This window comes from Lepus europaeus, chromosome 7, assembly GCF_033115175.1.
Source record: "Lepus europaeus isolate LE1 chromosome 7, mLepTim1.pri, whole genome shotgun sequence".
In the NCBI taxonomy this organism is placed as follows: Eukaryota; Metazoa; Chordata; class Mammalia; order Lagomorpha; family Leporidae; genus Lepus; species Lepus europaeus.
In genome coordinates, this window is record NC_084833.1 from 37116522 (window position 1) to 37144331 (window position 27810).

Here is a 27810-nt window from a genome sequence, read left to right on the forward strand (position 1 = left end):
CTTTTAACATAAAAATGTAACTTCACTGTTCAAAATCTAACCCCTTTCCACCATATAAAATAGAAACAGAAGTTCAAATGTGATATGCAACATCTGTCTCCTATATCCCTCATTTCTCTCACCTCATCTCCTAACTTTGATCTCTGTACTCTTAATTTAACAGAGCCAGGGAATGGCCCTGCCTAGGTCATATGACCTGTACTTGGCTTTGACTTGTACCTAAAAGATCTTCCTTCAGACACCCATGAGGCTTACTCCTTACTTTATCCATGTCTCTTCTCAAACACAGAGTTGGAAAGGCAGTTTCTTGACAGTACTCTGTCACTATTCCCATTACGTAGTTTTATTCTTCTTCATTTATAACTTATCAGCAACAAGCATTACTAGCTATGTTCCTCCATCAGAATAGACTACTCTGAAGAAATCCCTTTGTTTATGTCTTGATGAGATATTGCTCTTTTCTTCATTGATTTGGAGGAGCTATTTATAAAATACAAATATTAACCCTTAGTCTCATATACAGTTGCAAGTATTTTTTTTTCCTAGACTATTTCTTAACTTTGTAGAGCTTCTGTCATACAAAATGTTTTTGAAAATTTACATATATTTTTATCTTGTAGTTTTAAGTTTTATGAAGTTTAGGACAGTTTTACGCACACTACAATTATAATCAGATTTTTGGGGAGCTATATTTCTGATTTATTTCTTACATTTTAAATACAAGTATTTAATATACATGAAAGTTATCTTTTAGCATGGTATGAGGTTAGGATCTAACTTTACTTTGAACTAATAGTCAATATTCCCATGAAGTATATATATATATATATTTTTTTTTTTGACAGGCAGAGTGGACAGTGAGAGAGAGAGACAGAGAGAAAGGTCTTCCTTTTGCTGTTGGTTCACCCTCCAATGGCCGCCGCGGCTGGCGCGTGCGGCCAGCACACCACGCTGAACCGAAGGCAAGAGCCAGGTGCTTCTCCTGGTCTCCCATGGGGTGCAGGGCCCAAGCACTTGGGCCATCCTCCACTGTACTCCCTGGCCACAGCAGAGAGCTGGCCTGGAAGTGGGGCAACCGGGACAGAATCCAGCGCCCCGACTGGGGCTAGAACCTGGTGTGCCAGCGCCGCTAGGCGGAGGATTAGCCTATTGAGCCTCGACGCCGGCCAAAGTATATTCTTTTTACACATCTAAAGTACTATTCTAATTATATACATATTTTTATATACAGATGGATCTGCTTCTGTATTCTCAATTGTATTTCTGTATTTTTCTGACAATAGCCGATTATTTTAATTAGTGATTGTCTTTTTTTTTTTTTTGAAAGGCAGAGTGGATAGTGAGAGAGAGAGACAGAGAGAAAGGTCTTCCTTTTTGCCATTGGTTCACCCTCCAATGGCCGCTGCGGCCGGTGCATCGCGCTGATCCGAAGCCAGGAGCCAGGTGCTTTTCCTGGTCTCCCATGGGGTGCAGGGCCCAAGCACTTGGGCCATCCTCCACTGCACTCCCGGGCCATAGCAGAGAGCTGGCCTGGAAGAGGGGCAACTGGGATAGAATCCGGTGCCCCAACCGGGACTAGAACCCGGTGTGCCAGCGCTGCAAGGCGGAGGATTAGCCTGTGGAGCCATGGCGCCGGCCTGTCATTTTTTTTTCAGTAAATTTTGAGGTCAGGAGGGACAATCCCATCCCTGCAATTCTTCACCCCCTAGCTATAGCCCTCCATTATCTGTTTTTTCTTAGATACATTACATTTTTTTGACACTCTGTATATTAGTTATCACAAATCAGGGAAAACATATGAAATTTATCTTTTTGGGGATGGCTTATTTCACCAAGCATAACAGTCTCCAGTTGTATACATTTTGTTGTGATTGACAGGATTTCAAATGTAATGTATATGAGAGAAACTGACATTTTGAGATCTGATTATTGTTTATAGCCCTGCTAAACTCTTGAGGAACACTGGTTTTTCTAGTTACTACTTGTTGAATTCTGTATTTAGTGGAGTGTTAAGCTTGTGATTATAAAGAAAACTGAAAGTACATCATTGTAAAAATTGAAAGGAAAATAAAAAGGGAGGGAGGGTAGAGTGGGAAATATTATGCTCTTAAAATTGTATATATGAAATACATGAAGTTGGTTCTCCTTTTTAAAAAAATTTTACTTGGGTATTCTTATGCATTTACTGTTTGAAATTCAATTTAGAAATAATATATAATACATATGTATATATATGTGTGTATATATATACACATATATATATATATATATATATATATATATACACACACACATGTATATTAGAATTACAGTCAATGTCTAAACCGGTCTGAGCAAAACTTAATTATCATAATGTTGAAGCAATCCAACCAGGTAACACAACATTTCCATTAATGTTCTGTATGTGTGCTGTTAAAGTTTAACAGTTGTCTTCACTTAAGTCATGGTCAGGCTATTTATAAGTGCTGACTTTACAAATATACATTTTAATCATCCCTATAGAAAAGCATAATACAATACTTACATTAAGACAACACTGTGTAATACTCATAGAAATAGCACTGGAAAGTAGGACCAATTATCCGATTTCTCATTTCTTTATTTGATGTGGAGGAACAGATCTCTGAGATTATTTCAACATTATGTGATGGGATAAGAATACTTCGAACAGGATTATTATGAAGATCATATTATAAAGTCTTCAGAGTTTCTTGTTTATTTATTCTTCACAGTTGTAAAATGTTAGACATCAGATTAAAAGATCTCAGGATACAAAAAGAAGTGCAAAATTTTTGTAATGTTTAAATTAATGATGCATTCCCATGTATACAAAGTAGTATTTGGCGTCTTTAAAGTATGAAAACTTACAATGGCAGAAGAATGAGAAATCATTCTTTTTAATTTAATTTTTAGTTTGATTTTGATGCTAAGACTTGCAAGAACCCTGATTTCATTAACTGAAGCCTTCCAGGTTATGTTTCAACCATCTGGCCAGGAGATTATTTTCCATAATTAAATGTGGAAATTTCTCTTGCCACTTAAATAATACAACTTGTATTCTGGCATTTTGAGAACACATTTCCCCCCTCAAGCCTCTTATTATTCCCCTGCTCTAGTTTTCATGGAGTAGCTTTCTGCACAGGTATTTTGTTTCTTAAGAATAGCTCCACACAGATAAAATATATTAGTGCATCATTTTAAACTATCTCCTTTGTTTTCACAGTTCAAAAAAAAAATCTGTTTAGTCCATCTAAATCTTAGAATTATCTAGACTAAAACAATTATACCTTAATAAATACATATCCTTAATACTCATACATTATTAAATAATGTAGCCAAAATTTATTACATATGATGTACTAACACTGGAAATTAAAACATTTATGAACATAAAGTCCTTACTCTCAAGAAATTCAAACCCAATGGAAAGAGTGACATGTAAATATTACAATGAGGGATATAAAGAAGGACTGAACTTGCTATTTTGGGAGTCAAAAGGATGAAAAATTATCCCTACCTCCTACATAATATGGCATTTACCAAACTGCTGTTCCCAGGAACAGTGACCTTGTGAACTATAAGACCTTTAATCCCCAACCAAACACCAATGTGCCTACTGTCAAGTAGGTTTGGGACATGCAGAATACTACTTTCCTCTTTTGGATACTCACAATGCCCATAATATGATAAAGTTCTGAAGCTAAGTGTTTAACTTTGTTTACCCAACATTTCCCAACTATTGATGACAACAGAAAATGTTTTTATTTTCAGGAGCAACTAACAATTCCATAGAATATGTTTCTGAGTAACAAACTGGAAAAATACTTAAGGTAGTTTTGTGATAGTTATATTCCACATATTTTAATAATGTTATTGAGTTCATACAAACATTCTCAGAAGAAACAGATATGCTTATTTCCATTTAAAGGTCAACAACTGAGGGATTAAATGTCTCCAAGTTCAAAGGAACTGTAAGAATTCAGTTGGAAATTTGGGTCTCTTTAACATGAAGTCTACACTAATCTACAAGAAAGGGTAGTATGATATTGGACGAGATATTTCCCACAGAATCAGGCTAGTTTATCTAAGATAAAGTTTGGGAAGCCCTTATCAGTGTTAGGTTGTTTTTGTAAACTTATCTTATTATAAAGTTTTGTAATTCTTCAGTATCCTGAAGATGTTTTTGAGTTTCCTTAACTTTGTGCTCAAAATAAGGCAACAATTTTATGATGGTATGCTTACCAAACCATCTCATTTCCTTTTTCCCGATTAGAATTTAAGGAAGTTAAAATGAAATCACATGGTTTAAGGTGATTTCAAAAGCTCTGATTCCGTGTTTAGCAATTTATATAACAATCTCACTTTCTGGGAGAAAATGAGCATGGAATCTTTACATGAAGCCTGAATTGCCTTTTACTGAGAGATGTTTTAATGGAAGCCAAATCACTTTGCATCAAGTTGCAAGAGTTTGGCTTTCTCTCCACATTTCCCTTGGGGAGATGTGCATTGTCAGTACTAAAGACTGCGCATCTGGTGAAGGCAGTAACTGCTCTGGTCTCTTACCCTGGGAACGGTAATGAATACCTTTGGCTTTTGTCCTTTCTGTTCTATTGAAATAACTTATTGTTAGCTCAGGTTATTAGGCTGTGCATTTGTCTCTTTTTCATCTACTTTCTCAATAGTGGTTTAAAAAAAATAGTTGCTACTGCTACCATTACCAAAAGACTTTTGGGCAGGTATGGATTACATCAATCTGATTAAGAATCTAGACTCATCCAACATATGACATATATACAGGCTTTTCCTGACTCCCTTGTTAAGAAGGGAACCTTTCACAGTGTTTTTATGTCCTAAAAAAAGTGCTTAATCTTCTTCATCTAAACAAAATAAGGGGACAAAGTTGTACATTAAATGAGATAAAGGGTTGAGATAGGTAAAATTTTGGGCTGTTAAGCTTAACTCCTTTTATTTTCTGTAAATCTTGAGAAATGTTGCTAGAGAAAAGTGAAATATTTCCCCATACATTTGTTATTACTGTATTTCTTGTAAATTCATGACTTTAACAATTAAAAGAAGTCCTCTTTGCTCTCACCTCTGCTCCTCTGTGCATATAGTTCCCTCAGTCTAGAATGCCTGTTTCCTCTTCTGGTAGTTTGTATCTACTTATCTTCAATACTTAGGTGCCATTTTCTCCAGCAAGCTTTTGAAATCACCTTTTAATCCATACTTCATCAAAGTATTTACCACTCTGCCCCACTTGTCTTTCAAGGTGTACTGGTTGTAAAAGGTCCAGAGACATTTTGTTATTTTGCTTTGTATCTGCAACTCAGGTATAGGGCTGGTCCATAGTAGGTGGCAAATCTACTGAATAAGAGAAATTCTTCTAGTCCCAGACAAATATCAGAATGTACTATAAATGGTATTTGCAACATAAAAACTCATGAACTCCATGAAACTTTTCTAATGTTTTGTGATTATGTGAAATTTTATGTGGAATTGCTCTATTACCTCCATCAAATTCTCAAATGCACCAGAGGTCCCCAAATTAGGTGAGTTTTTGATATAAACAAGCTATGAGCTAGCAGAGTTTATCAGCCCATAAGTTACTATTCTAATATTATAAAAAAAAATCTTACTTCCTTTATTTTGCTGTTGTTTTTGTCTAACTCCAAGAAAATTTTACCACTACCACTTATAGAAGTTTTGATTGAGACCCTTCTTCATTTATGACAAAGTGGGAAACTATCAGTGAAGATTCAGTTTTCTTCTGACTCACAAAGGATTCACATTAAAAGTACAAGAAAATCTTGCTTAGTAACAGTCTGTACTCCATATAATAATAGAACAAAATTTGTATGAGGAAGCAGCAAGATAGATTTCATTCATAAAAAGCACCATGCTTCTGGCTAGATAAATAACGTGAAGTCCCAGAAAGAAATTATCATTTTTCGTTCTGGGATACCCTTATGCTACTTACACTTTTTAAAATTTAATGCATTCACATGTTCAAATGTATTGAGATTTTAAGCTTGTGAATGAAATTAGCAACGTGCTGTGGCTGTCAATGTGATGCATTGCAATTCCCCCTGAGTGGTAGGGTTTAAAAATTAATTCAGCTGTTGCACCTGTTTGCCGGCATTCATCTGCTGAATTTCCATCACATTTAATAAGTCACTATGACGCAACTCGTGTCCTTTTGCCTGGGTTCCTTTAATATTGTTAAATTTTCATCCACCTAAAATTCAAGTAATATTACAAATTTCCAACTGTTTAATTAAAGTCTGTGAACTTGAATGGTTCTGGATAAAACTGGATTTACTCAGTGAGGTTCTTTTTAAACTTCTTCAGAGTCTCAACTAATCCCCAATTGCTACCACGTTAAGACTGATGACAACATGATCTCACTATGGGTGGTTGAGGTTTACAAATCCTCATACAATAAGGGAGAAAAATTAACTTCTATGCTTGAGCAAAAGAGTAATAAGAAATATTACCTGCTGAAATGAAATAAGAAACATGGATCAAGGGCCAGAGTTGTGGTGTAGTGGGCTAAGTCTCTGCTTGGGACGCCAGCACCCCATATGGGCACCAGTTCAAGTCTTGGCTGCTCCGCTTGTGATCTAGTTCTCTGCTATGGCCTGGGAAAATAGTAGAAGATGGCCCAAGTGTTTGGGCCCCTGCATCCACGTGGGAGACCTGGAAGAAGCTCCAGGCTCCTGGCTTCAGATCAGCCCAGCTCTGGCCATTGTGGCCATTTGGGGAGTGTACCAGAAGATGCAAGTCCTTTCTGTCTCTCCCTCTTTCTGTCTGTAACTCTACCTTTCGAATAAATAAAATCTTAGAAAAAAAGAAATATGGACCATAATTAAAGGAAGGAATTGAAATTTTACATACATCATGTTTCAGTAAAACTACATGAACATACAGAATATTACTTTATGTTTTAATTTGTTTAACATAGATAGGATAGCTCAAATTGAATCATGATTCTCATCTACTTTGATGGTCTGAACATTTGAATTCAATTATCATATGTTTAAAGAGTGATTGAGACCTACTGCCAGATGCTGAAGCAAGAGGTTCTAGTACACTTACTACTCAAAATAAGACATTTTACTTGAAACATCTGGCACATTCTACAGAGCAAAAAGTATTGTTCTGAGTTGATCCATTTCCACGTCCAACACCTAGGAGATGGCAAAAGGCAAAAATATTTAATAATGCTCATCTTTGCAGTCAGCACATACTCATATAATTAAACTGTGCATTCCAAGATAAAGGTGCTCCCTTACTTTGGCATATTTACCAGCAATAGCAAACTTCTCATTTGTGCCACAAATGATCTTTAACAAATCTCTTTCTCTCTCTACTGAAATATAAGCTTCCAGATGGCAGAGGTCATGTGTTATCATTTATATTAACAGGTTTGTTGAAAAACTAACAGACTATCTGAGTGAATTAAAGATTACATGACAAAATTCTCCAAGGACCACAGCCTATGAATTTTAATTACATCATAAATATATCCTTTTCCCACCTCACAAACAAATCCAATACTGAATTGCCCCCTCCTATCTTTTTTTTCCTTCCTGCTCAATGCCATCAAACTGCTCCAGGAATAGTGTTTTGGATAATATTCAGTAAAGGCTTTGGATTTTAGAAGGATGACATCTATTAATTTTGAAGAACTCAAGGCAAATATGTGCACTTAACTTCACTTAGAGGATTTAGCCTAGAAAGTTAGAATCCTTCTTCCCACCCTAAATACCTTAAACATGCCCAAATTATTTACCATAACAGCTATCACTAGGAAGATAAAACTTAATAATAACTAAATTACATTATCTCTTATTGGTATCTAGTGCAATGGCATAAAATGAAGTACAATAAAATGTTAAGAATTAAGATTATATGTGTATAATCAATTCAAACAATAATGTGAGAATAAAGAGGTAAAAATAATATGCAAAATTATATTTGTGTTATGGTGGTAGAGTAGTAATGTCTCCTAACTTTCTTAATAATTATGACTTTTAAGTAAAAAGTGCACTTATGATAGAAAAATGAAGATATTACACTTTACAATTATGAATTTTAACTATTCTTACATGTGTTTATAAAGTAGAATTTTATCAACTATATAGGGTAATTTTTTTTAAAAGTATTTATTTATTTAATTATTTGAAATTCAGTGTTACACAGAGAGAGAGATAGGGAAAGAGAGATCTTCCATATGCTAGTTCACTTCCCAAATGACTGCAATGGCTGGGGCTTGGACAGGCCAAAGCCAGGAGCCAGGAGCTTCTTCCAGGTCTCCCAAGTGGGTAGAGGAGACCAAGTATTTGGGCCATCTTCTACAGTTTTCCCAGGCCATCAGCAGGGAGCTGGAACTAGAGTGGAGCAACCAGGTCTCAAACTGGCACCCAAATGGGATGCCAGCGTAGCAGGTGATGGTTTTACCTGCTATGGCCACAACACCAGTTCCCAAGGTAAACAATTCATACTGATTTATTTTCCTCAAGTAGTTATTATGTGCTCATAACAATGTTAGGCAGTTTTTTTGTTTTTATTTTTATTTTTTTTATTTATTTATTTTTTTGACAGGCAGAGTGGACAGTGAGAGAGAGAGACAGAGAGAAAGGTCTTCCTTTTGCCGTTGGTTCACCCTCCAATGGCCGCTGCGGCCGGCGTGCTGTGGCTGGCACACTGCGCTGATCCGATGGCAGGAGCCAGGTGTTTATTCTGGTCTCCCATGGGGTGCAGGGCCCAAGCACTTGGGCCATCCTCCACTGCACTCCCTGGCCACAGCAGAGAGCTGGCCTGGAAGAGGGGCAATTGGGACAGAATCTGGCACCCCAACCAGGACTAGAACCCGGGGTGCCGGCGCCGCAAGGCGGAGGATTAGCCTGTTGAGCCATGGGCCGGCGTTTTTATTTTTTATTTTTTATTTTATTTTATTTATTTGAGAGGGAGTTGGAGAGAGGAAGGGGGATAGAGAGAGAGAAAAAGAGAGACAGAGAAATCAATCTTCCATCCACTGGTTCACTCTCCAAATGGCTGTAAGGAGTAGGACAGGGCCAGATCAAAGCCATGAGCCAGGAGCTTCTTCTGGGTCTTCCACATGGGTAAACAGGTCCAAGTAATTGGGCCATCTTCCACTGCTTTCCCAGGCACATTAACAGGGAGCTGGATCAGAAGTGTAACAGCTGGGATTTGAACTGGTGGCTTTACCTGTTATGCTACAATGCTGGTCCCTAGGTAGTTCCTAATCATCTCAATAATTTTATACATTAAAAACCATTACTCTTATTTTAAAGAGACTTAGGCTCAGAGAAGTTATATAATTTCTTCAAGTTCACACAGCTCATAAATAATGGGACTGGAATTTGAACCTAGGCTTTTGCAAAACTGCAACTCCAACTCTTTTTTCTATTCCTCACTGTTAGAAGAGAAAGCAGAGACATGAACTTTAATTAAAACTGTAAGGTTGATGAGGCATTAATAAAAAGGAAAAGGAAATAAGAAAAAAAAATAAAGGTGTTGGAAACTTTATATGTGATGTAACTGTTGAGAGGTGAGATGTTAAAGAGGTGACATAGATTATGTTATTATCACAAAACTAAACTGGCTATTTTGGAAATCAGTTAATGTTATACGTGAGGTTTGCTCCCTTCCTGTTTGCGCTCTCATGCATATGTGTACTTTTACCCCTCCACCCTCCTACAAGTGAAAAGGCACCAGCTAGATGTGGCCACTTGCTTTTGGACTTCTCAGAATGTAGCACAATCCGTCAAATCAATTTCTATTCACTATGAACTACTCAGACTCAAGTATTCTGGTATCACAACACAAAACAGACTAAGACAGGAAATGAGTACTATAGAGTAAGGTTGGTGCTGTAACAAATACTTGAAAATGCAGAAGTGACTTTGAAACAGGGCAACAGGTAGAAGAAGAATTTGGAAGAGCAACCTAGAAAAAAAAACAAACTTAGATTGTCATAAATGACTGTTAAGGGTGATTCTGGTAAGTCTCTGAAGAAGATAAGAACTGTAGGGAGAATCTAAATCTTCTTAGAGACTATTTATGTGGCTGTGATCACTTAATATGGACAATAAAAGTAATTTTGGTTACATCTCAGGCAGAAATGAGGAAAATATCAAAGCAGCAAAGCACTCAAAGTGCTACATGATTTTTTTGTTCACATATACTAAAACTAACAGAAATAATTTAAAGATAATTTATTACTCAAAGGGAAGAACAGAAAGATTTGGAAAAACTGTCAGTGTGTCCAAGTAAAAAATAAAATAAAAAAAACATATTCAGAAGAGAATAAGGGTACTGGCAACCATTTTCAAAAGAGATTAATATGAATAAAAGGAAGCCAGGTTATATTTGTTAAGAAAATGGGAGCATATCCTTGTGGTGGTTAATTTCAGATACCAATTTAACTGGAACAAGGAATTCCTAGGGAAATAGTAAAGCACTATTTCTGGTTGTGTTTCTGAGGGTGTCTGCAGAGAAAACTGGCACATGAGTTGGTGGACAGAGTACAGAAGATCTGCCCTTAATGTAGGCAGATTCTGTTCAATCAGCTGCAAAAGTGATCCCTGTTAAATGTAAGAGTGTGAAAAAGAGAGGGAGGAGATGTACAATTTGGGACACGCTCAATCGGACTTGCCACAAATGGTGGAGTTAGAAACGTGCTAGGGGATTCCAACACAATCCCATCAAGATGGCATGTACCAATGCCATCTCAGCAGTCCAAGTGATCAATTTCAGTTCACAATTGATCACATTGATAGCTAAGAGTCAAAGGGATCACACAAACAAGACTAGTGTCTGCTAATACTAACTGATAGAATCAAAAAGGCAGAGAACGATCCAACATGGGAAGTGGGATACACAGCAGATTCACAGAATGGCAGATGTCCTAAATAGCACTCCGGCCTCAGAATCAGCCCTTAAGGCATTCGGATCTGGCTGAAGAGCCCATGAGAGTATTTTAGGCATGGAAAGCTAAGACACTCTGGAAAAAAAAAAAGAAAAAAAAAAAGACCTAAATGAAAGATCTTTGCAAGTGAGATCCCAATAGAAAGAACGGGCCATCAAAGAAGGAGGTATCTTTCTCTGAAGGGAGGAGAGAACTTCCACTTTGACTATGACCTTGTCTAAATAAGATCAAAGTCAGCGAACTAAAGAGGCTTCCATTGCCTTGGTAACTCATCACTAGAGCCTAGGGAGATTTCTGATGCCATAAACAAGAATGTCAAATTGTTAAGTCAACAACAGGAGTCACTGTGTACTTACTCCTCATGTGGGATCTCTGTCCTTAATGTGTTGTCCAATGTGAATTAATGCTATAACTAGTACTCAAACAGTATTTTACACTTTATGTTCTGTGTGGGTGCAAACTGATGAGATCTTTACTTAATACATACTAAATTGATCTTCTCTATATAAAGATAATTGAAAATGAATCTTGATGTGAATGGAAGGGGAGAGGGAGCGGGAGATGGGAGGGATGCGGGTGGGAGGGAAGTTATGGGGGGGAAGCCATTGTAATCCATAAACTGTACTTTGGAAATTATATTTACTAAATAAAAGTTAAAAAAAAAAAGGCAGAGGAAAGATGATTTCCTCTCTCTCTCTCTCTCTCTTCCTCCCTCCCTCCTTTTCTCCCCCCTCCCTCCTCCGGAGGTAACACACTTTTCCTCTCATCATCCTGGACATCAGAAATACAGCATTTAGACTGCAGGAATTACACCAAGAGTTATATCACTGATTTCCCTGTTTCTGATGACTCCATACTTGGACTCCATACTCGATCAACTGATTGACCCAGTGACATGTCTACCATCTGACCAATTTATCTACTAACCAGTTGACCTACTGACAAACAGCCCTACCTCTAGGGACCTATCTATTGATGGACCTATCTATCTCTTTGGGCAGTGTAGGAGAAGGGACCTTCTTCTTGGGACCTGGAGAAAATATAAATTTTATCATACTTTGATGACATGTTTATATAGCTGTCATAAAAGAACTTCTGACAAAAGATTATTAAAAAAATTAATTCTAGGGTCCACAGTTATGTAAGTTAGATGAATTATTTTACAGAGGAAAAAAATACAACTTATGATTAGATATGGCCAATTTCAAGACCTAGCACTTGTTTTCCAGCAGTACTTAAATAATTATCATAATTACTAATGAGTCTATTAAATGAGTGAGATCATACAAGGCAGCCCTTACTTGGTTAGAAAGTCAAAAGATGTTTCCTTCTAAGGCTACAAAATAATAGCCCAGTTACTATGTTGAGCAGTAATCATAATAACTCTCAAGTTGTCTTCCAGTCTCTCAGGGACCAGGCTATACAGCTGTGAAATGAACATACATGTAGATTTATAATAATCCCTGATTATCATGCATGGCTTATAGTAATTCTTGCATTTACTTTTTAAAAAAAGATTTGTTTAATTATTTAGTTGAAAAGTTATAGAGAGAGGTACAGAGAGAGAGAGAGGTCTTCCATCTGCTGGTTTACTCCCCAAATGGCTGCAATGGCTGCAGCTGAGTTGATCCAAAGCCAGGAGCTCGGAGCTTCTTCCAGGTCTTTCACATGGATGCAGGAGCCCAAGGACTTGGACTGTCTTCCACTGCTTTCCCAGGCACATTAGCAGGGAGCTAGGTGGGAACTGGAGCAGCCAGGACTTGAACAAGGACATATATGGGATGCTAGCACTGCAGGCCAGGGCTTTAACTCGCTGTGTCACAGTGCTGGCACCTAATAATTCTTAAATACATGTTTGCCTAAATATGTCTGATTTCTGCTACCTAAATGAGCCTAACATGACACTTTTTGCTTGGTTGGTAGGTGATGAGGTAGGAAAGAAGTCAAGAAAGGAAAAAGCAAGCATTAAACTACATGCAGAAATCTCAAAGGGGATATGTGTTTAAAACTCACTAAAGTTTTATTACAGGGCCCCAAGATCATATACCATGCAAAACATACAAATAAAATCAGTAAATAAAGTAAAGAGGAAGAATTGGAGTTAAAAGATTCTATGAGTTCAAATATGAAATAATACGTATTTACTATAATTTCAATAGCTTGGACTTAAAATATTCTATACAAATTATGATGAAAGAATAAAAACAAGTGTAACTAAGAAATCAATATGACTTTTAGGAATCACTAGTGAATTTAAAATTTCAAGAAATGGACTAAACAGCAGATCAGATATATTTTAAAAGAGACAGTGAACAACAAAAAGCTCTAACCTAGATTGTGACACAGACATATAAAGACATGGGAAACATTAGAAATATGATAAATAACTGCTGTATAGGAGCAGAGAGAAGTCAATATGACATTTCCAGGAATAAAGAATTATCAAAGCAGCTCATTCTGTGTCATTAAGTACCAATAAAAATGGTCACAACTAAACACCAATGACAGTGAATCTTAAAGGTAACCAGAGAAACAGAAGGATTAATTACAAAATAATGACTTTTCATTTGCCATAATACTTATCAAAAGATAATGGAATAATACCTTCAAAGTACTGTATGGAAACAATCATAAACCTGTCAATTCTATACCCAAACTAAATTATGATTCAAAAATGAGAGAAAAATAAAGTTAACATTTAGTTAAATATGACAGTGATTCCCATAAAAATATCTTAAAATATGTACTTGAGTAAGAAGGCAACTAATTCTAAAAAGAAGTGGAACTTATGAAGGAACTTTAAGCTGGGAAATTACTAAACCTGCTGATAAACCTAAATAAACACTAAATGTGAAATCTGCTGTCTAAATAGTAAAGATCATATTTTTTATAAATTCTTAGAAAGTGAAACCTTTTCATTAATCATTTACATGCCTGTAGTGCTTAGCACAGAGTGGATTTACAATAACTACCTGTTGATTAAATGAATATGTGAAATCAGTATCTCATTTCATTGTGAGGTCAAATGCCCTGCTCTGCTAATGAGGGGACTGATAATATAGAGAACTGACCCACTGTCATACGACATATTGAAATGGACTTTCCTTTGAAGAAAATAGGAAACATATTACAATTGCAAAGAAAATTATTAATAGAGGTTTCAGTCTACCTAATATTAGAAAGTGCTGTAAGCTGAGGAATCTAATTGGTTGTGAGACCTTTTCTAGTTGCCTCACTAATTTTCTATACATAATAGAAATTTCAAAGGAATAGGCCTTCATTTATTCATTAAAGAAACATCAATTGAGCATCTATTTTATGACAGATACTATATCAGTTATTGAGGATGTGGTAATGAAGAAGATATATCTAATCCTTTCCTTCAGATAGTTTATAAGTTCAGCTGGAAAGAAAGTCATTAAATGAATAATTATACATTAGAAGGATGTAGGAAGCAAACAAATATTGTCTGAGTTTACTTTGTACTATATGCTATTGAATGAACACACCTTGGAACACATACACACACAATATAAGACATTATTATCCAGTTGACAATATGGTAGAACTGATTCTAAGTGCTTAAAAATATGTGAGACAATGTATTGTCACATGAACTTTATAGTGATAAGATTAAAAATGTTTAGAAAACAGTAAAATTGCTAATATTCCTGTAAAAAGCAGAGATAAGGAAAACATACACAAAAAGTTAATATATTTTTCTAAAGTTTTCAGAAACATCTTTTGAAGATACTCCATAATTTTTAAAATTCAGCCACAAAGCAAAAGATGTGACTGAGAATATTTTGGAAGTATTAGTCTTAATGTTTCATCACTACTAAAGTTTAGCCATCAAAAGTACTCTTTGATCTACTATTCCAGTGCCTAGCCCTGGAAACATAATCTTTGATCTCTGTCAACCCATTGCCATTTGGAATGTTCTTTCTTTAACATTATTTTGAGATGATTTGAACATTTTAAACACTGAAAATGAAAGCACATGACTGTTTTCAAAGAATGTTTTTTTTTTTAAATTTTTTTTTTTTTGACAGGCAGAGTTAGACAGTGAGAGAGAGAGACAGAGAGAAAGGTCTTCCTTCCATTGGTTCACCCCCCAAATGGCCACCATGGTCAGCACTCTGTGGCCAGCGTGCTGTGCCGATCTGAAGCCAGGAGCCAGGTGCTTCCTCCTGGTCTCCCATGCGGGTGCAGGGCCCAGGGACCTGGCCTGTCCTCCACTGCCTTCCCAGGCCACAGCAGAGAGCTGGACTGGAAGAGAAGCAACCAGGACAGAATCCGGTGCCCCAAACAGGACTAGAACCCGGGGTGCCAGCACTCAGGCAGAGGATTAGCCTTGTGAGCTGTGGCGCCAGCCAAAATGCTTCTAACATAAATATAATAGGTGACACTGCTACTTAAAGAATGTTGCTGTACACAGTATGGATCCTGTCAATATTTGAGGGTGAAGAGGGCATGATTTTATACCTACCATCTAGAAAAGAACTGAATGAAATAAATCTCAAAACAAGATGGCAGTACAATTGACATATATGAATGTTTAACCTAGATTTTCAAATGGAGAATTCATGTAAATATCTTCCACTATCTTTTCTTTATCCATTCATTAGTTATGGACACTTTAGTTAATTTCATTGTGACTACTGCTACAATAAATATGGGAGTCCATATGCCTCTAAAATATGCTGATTTCATTTCCTTTGGAGATATATCCAGTAGTGAGATTACTGAGTCAAATGATGGTTCTCTCTAAATATTTTTTAGGAACATCATATTATCTTCCATAATGGCCATACTGGTTTACATTCCCACCAACAGTGCACAGAGAATCCTTTTCTTTTCTCTTTTTTAAAGAATTTATTCATTTTTATTTGAAAGAGCTAAAGAGAAAGAGGCAAAGACAGCCTTACAAGGCTGCAACTGCTGGGGTTGTGCCAGGCCAGAGCTAGGAGCCAGAGCCAGGTCTCCTACATGGGTGGAAGGGACCTAAGCACTAGGGCCATCTTCCACTGCTTTTCTGGGCCATTAGCGGGGAGCTGAAATGGAAGTAGAGCAGCTGCACTGTCAGCAACACAGGCAGCAGTTTTATCTGCTATGCCACAATGCTGGTCCCAAGGATTCCTTTTCTCAATATCCTTGCCAGCACTCATCTTTTGCATTTTTGATAACAGGCATTTTTATCTGGAGGGAGGAGATAGCTCATCATGGTTTTGATTTACATTTCCCTGATGATTAGTAATTTTGAGCATTTTTTTTCTTATATCTGTTGGCCATTATAAAAACATACTGTATAAATATCTGCCACCAAATTCTTAGGACTTCTGAACAAATAATAATTGATACAAATAATCCTCCTTCTTTGGTTTAACTAATAAAAAGAACAAAATGGTGCATTACATGCATTTGCTAAAAATACAACACCAACATGTCACTTTAACTTTCACTTGTTGAAGTTATACCAAAGGATGGAACTAGAGTAATGGGATAAAGGGTTGTATTTTCCTTTCTCTTGTTTCCTAGGAGTCGTTTGAAATTCAGCCAGAATCAGGAAGATCTAGAGGACTGTTCACACTGAATTACTGATTTAAGAATATGACCCAGTACAAGGTCATATTTATGAGAGACGATTCCAAGATAAGAGGGAATCACAGGGACTTAGAACTATATTAAGTCCCAGAATCAGATCTTTTGCCTGCTTTCTACCACCAGCTTTATAAAATCTTACCTGTTTCTTCATTTATTTGTTCATTCATTCTTTTATTTTGTTAATTAATGAGTTTCCACTGGGTACCAGGGATTGTTTTATAATTAGGTATATTTTCTGCCTCTAAGCAGCCTAATTCAAAGGTCTCGTTGTCTACAATGTTTACTCAGTCCCTCTCCTCATTAACTGTAACCTCTCACTGCATTGAAATAAATTGGTCCTTTACTAGATTTCCATTGCTTTTTTTTTTTTTTTTCATTGCTTTTTATTCACAACTTTACTATATAGAGAGCATTTACGACAGGACACAGTGAATTGCTTATACAACTGTGCCTCTTACGAATCTGTGAAGTCCTGGTAGCCTGAGTTCTCATCACTCTCCACTTATAGTACATGCTGTACTTTTATCACAATAAAGGTACCTAGAGAAATGCCATGTTTTGGAACGGGGTGGGGGGGTGCTCTAGAATAAGACTTCTAGCTTCCAATTCTAATTCCAATCCCAGCTTCATTTGACATGAAGTAAATCATCTAATACTTTTAAAAAATTATTTATTTATTTGAGAGGGAGGGAGGGGGAGAGAGAAAAAAAGAGAAAGAGAGAGAGAGAGAGAGACCAACCTTCCATCCTCTGGTTCACTCCCCAAATGCACCCAACATCTGGGGCTGGATCAGGTCAAGGCCAGAAGCCTGGAAACACAATCTGGGTCTCCTCTGTGCGTTGTTGGGACCTAAGTATTTGAGCCATCACCTGTTAAGTCTCGCAGAGCACATTAGCAGGAAGTTGGATGGGAAATGAAGCCAGGATTCAAACCAAGAGACTCTGATTTGGGATGCAGTCATCCCAAGCAGCAACTTAACTGCTGTGCCAAGTGCCTGCCCCTTACCTCACCTTGGCATGCTTTAGTTTCCTCATCTATTAAATAGGAATTAAAAATAGTACCTGCCTTATGGATAGTTGTGAGGATTTAGTTAATACATGAGAATAATTTTGGATAGTAGCTTGTATTTGCTCAAAGGATATTAGCTAGCATTATTTATCATCATTATTATCACTAAATAAGGGTTGGGCCATGGTCAATAGTCTCTTTGCTTGGTACTACAAACAAAGAATAGCCAGAATTTTTTTTAGGAGGAAAGAATACTTCAGGTTTTCTTTTTTTCCACATTTCATTTTCTTCTGAGTTGGACTTCTTATACAGAAAGTCTCTTGGAAGGATTCTTATGAAAATAAGAAATAAGTTTGCTTACTGAATGTCATTTGATAATTTAATTGGCATGAAGTTACCATACTAATACTCCTAGTGTATGATAGATTGAACTCAAGAAATTTAAAATGATAAAATAACTAATATCATAGATGGTGGCAATTATAAAGTACGACACATTGTTGTCAAAGTTGACTATAGTTTTGATCTTACCATTTTCCATAAAATTGATAACTGAACACTTTAACATCTTTATTTTTAATTTTTAATGATGAAAATGTTAGTATAAAGAATTTTATAGGAAAGATGGAGGAAACAACATGTAGATTACTACACAAGTTTTTAATGACTTATTATTTTGAAGGTCTCTCTTGGGATTAACAAAAACTGCTAGAAAATAATCATTTCAGATACAAGTTGAGGCATGAGCCATTGTTTTAAATAATTTTCAATTTCTTGAGTTCAATCTGTTATACAATTTTTAATAATATGGTAACTTTATGGGACCTTAATTATCAAATGACATTTCATAAGTAAACTTATTTCTGTGGAAAGGCACACTGTACATGTTCCGATGAGAAAACGATGATTATTACTCTCCTTCCTGAAAGTCAAATAACATAAGGGAAGAACAGCTTTGAATGAAGTGATCAGTCAGTCATAGATTACACTGTATGGGGGTCGGCGCCATGGCTCACTTGGTTAATCCTCCACTTGTGGTGCTGGCTTCTCATATGGACGCCGGGTTCTGTCCCGGTTGCTCCTCTTCCAGTCCAGCTCTCTGCTGTGGCCTGGGAAGGCAGTGGAGGATGAGCCAAATGCTTGGACCCCTGCATCTGCATGAGGAACTGGGAGGAAGCACCTGGCTCCTGGATTCAGATCAGTGTAGCTCTGGCTATAGCGGCCATCTGAGGGGGTGAATCAATGGAAGGACGACCTTTCTCTCTGTCTCTCTCACTGTCTAACTGTCAAATAAAAAAATAAAATAAATTACACTGTTTAGCCACAAAGCAGTGGAAGTGAAAACAGAAGATCACATTCAGATTCTAACTAATGTATGCACGTGCTTTCTGCATTAGTTAATGTTGAATAGAGGGGAGAAAGAAATTGTGTATTTGTACTTTGAATTTCATAGTAAACATTTCTTTATACCATTTCATTTCTTGGTCTTAGTAATAATTAACAATTTCATTTTATAGATGAGGAAATGAGGGTCAGGAAAGTAATATACTCATATTCACAGAGCAAATAGGTAGCAAAATCAGAAACAGAACTTGAACATTTTGAATTTTATGTCCAGGAGAGTCTAACCTAGTCAAGACACTTACGTGAAGGGCAGGGTACAATTGATTTTCAGTAACACCTAACAACTTATACTTTTTTTACCTGAAATTTCTTTTTACTTTGGCTGAGAATGTACACATCTTTTTATTGATTTAGTTGTTCAACAAGCACTCATTAAGCGCTGGCCATGTACCCAGTTCATGAGTCAGAATAAAGGTTACATAAAAGTTTCAGCCAGGGAATAAGTCTATACATTTAGTCAATGTGAATCACAAAAGAAGCATCTTTCCTCATTTAAAAAATAATACTATGAGTTTTCTGTCACTGTTTTGACTATCAGTGGATCAATGATCTGTATTGTAAATTTAATCTAAATCTCAATTATTGGAAAGTGGTATGTTTAATTTTGACAAAAGCTTTGAGAGAGCAAATTAATTTCAATATTCATTGAAACAAAACATAATTACTATGGCTATTTTGCTAAACAAAAATTAAAATGATTAATTATCATAAGTATTTGCCAATATTTTAAGATGAAAAAGATGAGGTCTAGCACTTTTCATGTTTACACAGAAAGTTGGTGATAAAACCAGAACTTGAACTAAGATCTTTTCATTAAACTAGATTAACATTTAGTTGGTGATTTTATTTTGATAGAACAAGAGAATGAAAACAGCACTAGAATACAGAAAAACTCTAATATAAAATATGGCTTCCACCCTCATGAAAATAATACTTGGACTCCCTTCACTCAGAGAGATGCCATTTTTAAGACTGTACAAATCAAACATACATCAATTCTGCAAAATCAAGACCACAGCCATTTTCTCAAAATTAAAGGCACATATTTTCTTTCTCTTGAAGAGCTTGAGAGGTTTTCATTTTTTAAAGGCTGAGAACTTATCTTTTGTTTATTCATTATTACTATTTTTCAGGGAGTGCTTTCTTTCTTCTTTTTTTTAAACAACTGTTAAAAACAACTTTTTCAGATAATGACAGTGAGCATTTGTAGAAAGGATGTTATGTGCCATGGAATGTGGGTTTTTTTTTTTCTTTTTGACACTTAATAATTATACATGTTTGTAGAATAAAGTATAACAGTCTGATATATGTATACAATGTATAATGATTGAATCAGGATTATCATTTCCTTCCCTTTATAAAGTTATCATTTATTTGGGTCAGGAAGGTTTGAACCTATATTTATGGACCTTGCAATCTGAGGCTGAATTATGTTCCTCCCTGGTGGAAAATGATAGGAAGCAAGGGAAATTAACATGAAAAAGCTATGTGGCCATTTATTAGAGGTGGCAGATTCTGGTTCTGCATTAAATGGGTCCTTCAGATCATCTTCAACTTTTAGATTTCATGACTAAGTCTTCAACAATAACAGTTTAGAATAAAAATTACACTTAACAAAATGTTCTTCATAATGTACAAACCATTTTTTGAAGGGATAGTATGTTGTGCATGTTGTAAATATTTGTATTAAGATTGAAGGCTGCTGGTTATGAACAGAGTATATATGAACATGTGTGGTAGTGTGAACAGTAAAGTCCTATAGGTTGTTACAGTAATTGTCTCAGATGTATCTTCTGGAATGTCCATGATATGGAGGTGTACTGGAGCTACAGTTATTTACACTAGCTAAAAGCTACCAGATTTTAGGTTTATACATTACAGCTTAATCATCTGACTTATTATAGTAGTCTACAGAGTATATTGTTATTCTAAGTGTGGCAGTTGCCCTTGTCTCACTGGATCATGAGCTTTTGGAAAACAAAGGAAATGATTTACATTTCTAGCAAAATTTAGGCTATAATTTGGAGGCTTCAAAAAGAGTTCATGAAGTGTGCATTGTGATAAAAAAAAATTGCAGGTATTTCAAATGTTGTTTTACACAAAAACAAACTTATCTTCTAATTTCATCTTTCGGAACTTTTTGAAATACCCTACCCTCATATCAGTTAGGAAATGAGCTATGTATCTCTTTTTTTGTATATTCTTTTCTCTTTTAAAGACTTCTTTCTCTCTCTCTCTCTCTCTCTCTCTCTCTCTCTAAAAAGGAGAGTGACGGAACATGAACACAAAAGGAAGGATTACTGTTGCTTCCATGAAAATTAAGTTGGAGACTTTGGAAATTCTTGATAAAGGTAAATCAGTTTAAAATCTGCAAATTAAGTAAGGGTAAGGCAACTATAAAAGACTGAAAAAATCAGGAGATTTTTAGAAAATCATCATTCAGACTGTCTTTAGATTCAACTTTTAAAATTTTTATGTATTTATTTGAAAAGCAGGTAAACAGAGATGGGGGAGGGGACAGAGAGAGAGAGAGAGCACCCATCTACTGCTTTACTCCTCAACTGGAACTGCAGCTGGAACTGCACTAGGGTTGAATCTGGGAGCTGGAAACACAATCCGAGTCTCTTACATTGATGACAGGAACCCGACCACTTGAGTCATCAATCGCTCCCACCCCTACTCTGCATTAGCAGGAAGCCAGAAAGAGAAATCAAACCTAAGTACACCAATGTGGAACATGGATGTCTCAATAATTAGGCTAAACATTCACCTTCCTGTAGGATATATCTCATGGTTGTGATTCATTTAAGAATGGAGAATGGACTTTATGAAACTGCAATTAGGGCCCAACCATTGTATATAAACATTTGTTGTAGTACAGGTTTTATAAGTCTGTTTTTATCAAAATTTCTACTAGCCATATAATCATAACTCAAGATTTCAATAAAGAAGAAAAGGTTCTCTCTATAAGTAGAGGCTTATTACGCTATATTTTTATTCATGATATGTTTTGTAAACACAGGGGATACAGCTGATTCATTTCCAATGTTACCTTTAGCGCTTAGTATAGTGCCTAGTATATTGCAGCCTGTTCCAAAGTATGTCATTAATAAAAGAGCACAAAAGGGAAACATTTCTTTCTGTAGCCTCTTTTTCAAAAAAACTATCATGATCAATGAATTTATATCATTATGGGATGATATTAGAAATAAAAATAAATTCATTATATGGAACTTAATGTTTTAATAGTATTTACTAAAACAAAGGTTAATAGTATTACTAAAACAAGGTTTACCAATTTATAGGAATATTCTCACTTTTACCATATCATTTGTTACAGCCTTAATGTGCTTTTCATAACATAATCTTTGTTAAAATAACTTAAACTGTTCCTATTACATATACCCATATAATTTCTATCTAAATGCCAACAGTGCTATCTCCCCAAGTTTATAGATTAAGAAACACAGAGAAAAATTAACTTGATTTCTTAAAGGCAGATTCTCAGTTATGACTCAAATTCATGAGCTTCTAAATTGTACTATTCTAAATTACTACTAACTCTGTCACTAATTAGGCTGCAGCCTTAAGCAAACTATTGCTTCTCCCTAAGTCTCAGTTTCTTCAGGTATCAGGTGGGATTTTTATTTTTTGATTATTTTCTAGGATGTTCTCTAGTCCCAAACACTCATTCCCAGCACCAGAAAATTTTAGATTTTCTTATGACTAAAAACTGTGACTTCTCACTGCTTTTCTTTTTACAGTGTGAGAGACAGAAAACAATATGCAGAGTTATTTAAAAAATGACAGAAAGGATATGGTGGAGACATTTTAATGAGTCAGAGAGGGAAGAAAAAAAAGGGACACAAGACAGTATGAATTTAATGTCAGCATGCTTGTATGAACTCTTTTTGAGAAAACAAAACATCATGGAATATTTTGTGTTCTTTTAACTCACAAGAGTTCTTTTCTCACTTGCTTAAAGGAAATCCCAGTGATAACCTGGGAGACCTCTGAAGTATGCAGCCTAAAAATTAAAGACTTAGTCAATTCTTACATTTTATCATCCTGATCATGTAGAATATAGCATTATTTAATTACATCATAAATAATTACAATATGATGTCTATCCTTAATGATCTGGATAACATGTAGAAGCAGCCAACAGCAGATTCTTTTCATAAGCTATACAGATATACCTTATTTTTATTTCTATAACTACTTAAATAACCTAATAGGAATCACTAAAAAGAATTTTAGCACATTTTGTAAATAAAAATGATATAGGATTTCAAATGGTACAACAAGATGCAGAATTTAGCATTGGAATTACATTAAATAACTGCAGAAGTTGTATTTTACCTTGAAAAACTTTCATCATGAAATGCAGCTGTGAAACAACTCTGGCTTCAAACAGACAGGCTATAATAAAACGCCTCCTAGCTAGACTTAGGTTCAAGAGGTTTATGGTGGCAAACAGCAGAAAAGATGAAATGTTTCAATAAGCCCCTCAGGCTGATTTAGTTAGCATTCACAAAGTGGAATAACCTATACATCACATACCCTTTGTTAGCTGCTTGTTTAGAATAGATGTATGAGTCACTGGACTGTATTTTTGCAGTTGGCAATGCAAGTCTCCTTTTGCCCAAAATATTAAAATGCAGGAAGGTGAAACTAAAAAAAGTAATGTCAAATCTTATACAGGATGCTTATCAAGCACTGTGATAGATGATGAAATTCTTTTGGTCTCATCAGTGTTTTACCTTGGTAGGCACAAATGGTAAATTATTTCACATTAAAAAATCTATTATTATATTAATCAGTAAACTAAAGTATATGTCTGGAAATTGTGTTTATGTTGGGAAGAGGTGTTGGAGAGAGGAAGCACACAAGACTCAAAGAAAGCTAACATTAGAGAAGGATAGAAAAGATTCTATCTTGCATGATTTCAAGTACAAATGAATCCCTCTGGGAATCTGGGGGATTAACGTGTGTGTGTCTGTGTGTGTATATCTTTTTTTCTTTTTTCTTCTTTCAGACACTGTTTAGAATTAATGAGAGTACCTGCAACGATGCTGGCAAGCTGCTGGGTTCTGGTGATGGGGTAGATGCTACGTGCCTGAACGATTGCTGAAGCGATTTTCTTGGCGTGCTTCTCCTCCCCGTATGTCCTGAGGATGGATGCAAGTGCCTGTTGATCTAAAGCATTCACAACATCAGCAGCGGTGGGCATGTCAGGGTACCTACGCACAAGAAGAGCCAATTAGTTCACTGACGTCAGATTTCATTGACAAGAGGTGAAACTGCAGAGTACTGAGAACTAAAAGTCAGGCAACACACTCATAATCTAGGAGAGCTTCTGAGATTTTACTGAAGTCCTACAGGAATGAAACAGATTTGCCATTTCAAACACCCATAATTATGGCATGTGGGGACTATTTGTAACATTCATCAAGGTCGAAGCAGCAGAAAGTTAAAGTATTTACCACTATTGCTCCTATAGATTTTCTCCCAACTAAAATACTGGAAAACATTTGAATTTAAGTTGTTGAAAATTTAAATTAGTTTTAATTTTTCTCGGCACAGAGTATACAACACTTGCTGATGACATTTGAATGAGCTTAAGATCTCATGAACTGAACTAAATCTGAGGCAAGTAATCAACTATCTGTGGAGACACAAACTGAACTCTGTTTATATAAAAAGGTACCATTGATCAATTTCCCTCACAAAAACCTAAACAACATTACTGGCAATAATGCATATGCCAAACATCACTACGGGGTAAAACCTGATCATCAACGAGTATTAAATAAGTTTGTATAGTAATTTCAGTTGCAGGGGTAAAAGACATACAAACCTTTAGCCAGATAGAAAAATTATAGTTACAGGAAATAGCATCAATCTTATTTCATGAAAATGGGCCAAAGAAGTCTAACTGATGAGTTAATATTGACCTTACATATTAGAAAGACAGCTTTGCTGATGGTACAGTTACTACTCATATACTTAATACATTCTACTGACTGCAGGTACCACATTGGTGGACTTTTAAGTAATAACTATGTGCTAGCTTTAAAACCTGAGAATCCAGTCAGAGAATAGCTGCCCAGAAAAACCTGAATATCTGTTTGAAAATACTAAACTACACCATGTTAACATGCCTAGTGACTCCAGGAGAAAATCTTGTTACTATCTTTGGTTTGTTCTTTGTTTTGCTATACACTTCATCTCTCTCATCAACATTGCTTTCCAGAGGCTATGATTATATATTTGTCTGGCTATTGTGGCACTTTTATTAAAATGAGCATCTTTACATAGTAACTGTATTTGCCTGTCAATGGGCTTTGCTTGTTCAGTTTTCAGGCTGAAGATCTGATCTTTAGAGTCAGTTCAATCTAGATTACAATTCTGGCCTTCTTATCCATTAGGTAAGATTTTCAATTACTGAGCCTCAATTTTTTAATCTGTGCAATGAAAGCAACATTTTAACCTCACAGAATTGTTGGGAGAAGTAGAGGTACATCCATTTACAAAATGGATACTATATTGCCTGGCACACGGAAGATGTTCAGTGTAGGTCAATGTCCTTTAGATCTTTTCCAGTCATATATTTGCCAGTCATCATTCTTGGCTTAAATGACAAAACCCCTATTAGATCTTACCTAGTTTTGAATTCAACTCCCTAAACCACTGAGCACTAGAATGAACCTTCTTTTCCTTTTTTTTTTTTCTTGTTGAAAGATTTATTTATTTATTTGAAAGGCAGAGTTACAGAGAGGCATGGGTAGAGAGAGAGGTCTTCCATCCACTGCTTCACTCCCCCAATAGCCGCAATGGCTGGAGCTAGGCTGAAGCCAAGAGCCCGGAGCTTCTTCTGGGTCTCCCACGTGGGTGCAGGGGCTCAAGCACTTGGGCCAACTTCTGCTGCTTTCCCAGGCCCAAGCACTTGGGCCATCCTCTACTGCCTTCCTGGGCCAGAACAAAGAGCTGGACTAGAAGAGGAGCAACCTGGACAGAATCCGGCGCCCCAACTGGGACTAGAACCAGGGGAGCCGGTGCCGCAGGCGAAGGATTAGCCAAGTGAGCTGCAGCGCCGGCCCCTTTCTACTTTTAAATAAGAAAATCAAAATAAGTGAAGGTTGGTAGAAGACAGGCATAATTTTATTTTATTTTATTTTTACACTAACATTGAATAATTGTGTAGACGTTTCCATAGTGCTACATGGTAAGATTCCACACTGTGGCAGGCTAGGGTGTGGCTTTGGAATAGGCATACATGTGTTGAAGAAGTCCAGGTCCAAGTCCTGTCCCACAAATTAACAGATTCTGGGATTTGATCTTGCCAATCCTCCAGATTTCACTGGCTTAATTTAATTGAACAAATGATACAAAGAAAATATTAACAGGAATACAAATCTATTACTTTCTCATTAAGAATATAATGGCCGGGCCGGCGCCGTGGCTCAACAGGCTAATCCTCCACCTTGCGGCGCCGGCACCCCGGGTTCTAGTCCCGGTTGGGGCGCCGGATTCTGTCTTCGTTACCCCTCTTCTAAGCCAGCTCTCTGCCCATGGCCCGGGAGTGCAGTGGAGGATGGCCCAAGTGCTTGGGCCCTGCACCCCATGGGAGACCAGGAGAAGCACCTGGCTCCTGCCTTTGGATCAGCGCGGTGCGCCAGCCGCAGCCCGCTGGCCGCGGCGGCCATTGGAGGGTGAACCAACGGCAAAGGAAGACCTTTCTCTCTGTCTCTCTTTCTCACTGTCCACTCTGCCTGTCAAAAAATAAATTAAAAAAAAAAAAAGTATATAATGACCAACAGAACTAGATTACTGAGCCCCTGAATCTATGGATTTCTTTCAGCTACATGACAGTCCTTATTATAAATGGAAAGCTATTGTTAAAATTGAAAAGTGTGAGGCTGGAATCATGGTATACTGGATAAAACCACAGCCTGTAATGCCAGCATCCCACATGGGTGCCTTTTTGTGTCCTGGCTACTCCACTTCCTATCTAGCTCTTTGCTAATGGTCTGGGAAAAGCAGCAGAAGATATCCCAAAGTGCATGGGCTCATGCTGCCCATGTGGGAGACTTGGAAGAAGCTCCTGGCTCCTGACTTCAGCCTGGCCAGGACTGGCCATTCTGGCCATCTCAGTAGTGAAACAGCAGATGGAAGATACTTTCTCTCTCTCTCTCTCTTTCTCTCTCTCTCTCCCCCTCTCCCTCTCCCTGTAACTCTTTCAAATAAATATATCTTTAAAAATAGAAATTTAAAACAGCAAAGGACAAATTTAAGACTCCTGTGTTAAACAGCAACAGACCAAAGAAAGCTTTTTGTATTCATCATCTTCACAGGATATATATCCCTCACAGCATATATCCATCACAGGACAGGACAGGCCATATTTTTTTGGCCTGGACTCCCTCTCATATTTGCATCTCTCGCTTCTTTTCTATGAAAGTATGTGAATCAATTCCCCCCTTCTTAATGCTATATACTTGCTTTTGATCTTTTAATATCTTTCAGTAGGTTACAGTCTATGCTATCCATGGAACTCATTCTGTAAAGATTTATTTGCTTAACTCTGTAGCTATTAGGTATTAAATTACAGTTTAACTCTTGGGGGCAATCTTATTGTCAAGGTCTTGGAGGAGAATTTCAGGGACACTGATTCACAGACTTATATTTGCCGGTAAGTCTCTAACTTTGTTAACTGTATTTCAAAAGGCATCTTATTTAACAAGACAAAGGAAGAACAGAAATTTTCTTGACATTTTATTACCTATGCACAACTATCTCAATCACCAAACATGAGAATATATTTGCCTTTTACTTTT

At 36.5% G+C, this 27810-nt stretch overlaps 1 protein-coding gene across 3 annotated transcripts in view; it reads right to left on the reverse strand.

The window, feature by feature from the left end:
• Nucleotides 1–27810, reverse strand: part of METTL15 (methyltransferase 15, mitochondrial 12S rRNA N4-cytidine) — a 289931-nt gene that overhangs the window by 78070 nt on the left and 184051 nt on the right. For all 3 annotated transcript variants that reach the window (XM_062196373.1, XM_062196372.1, XM_062196371.1), the window contains exon 6: nt 24035–24213. In XM_062196373.1, the coding sequence (XP_062052357.1) occupies nt 24035–24213 (179 nt within the window). The remainder of the gene's footprint in view (nt 1–24034; nt 24214–27810) is intronic.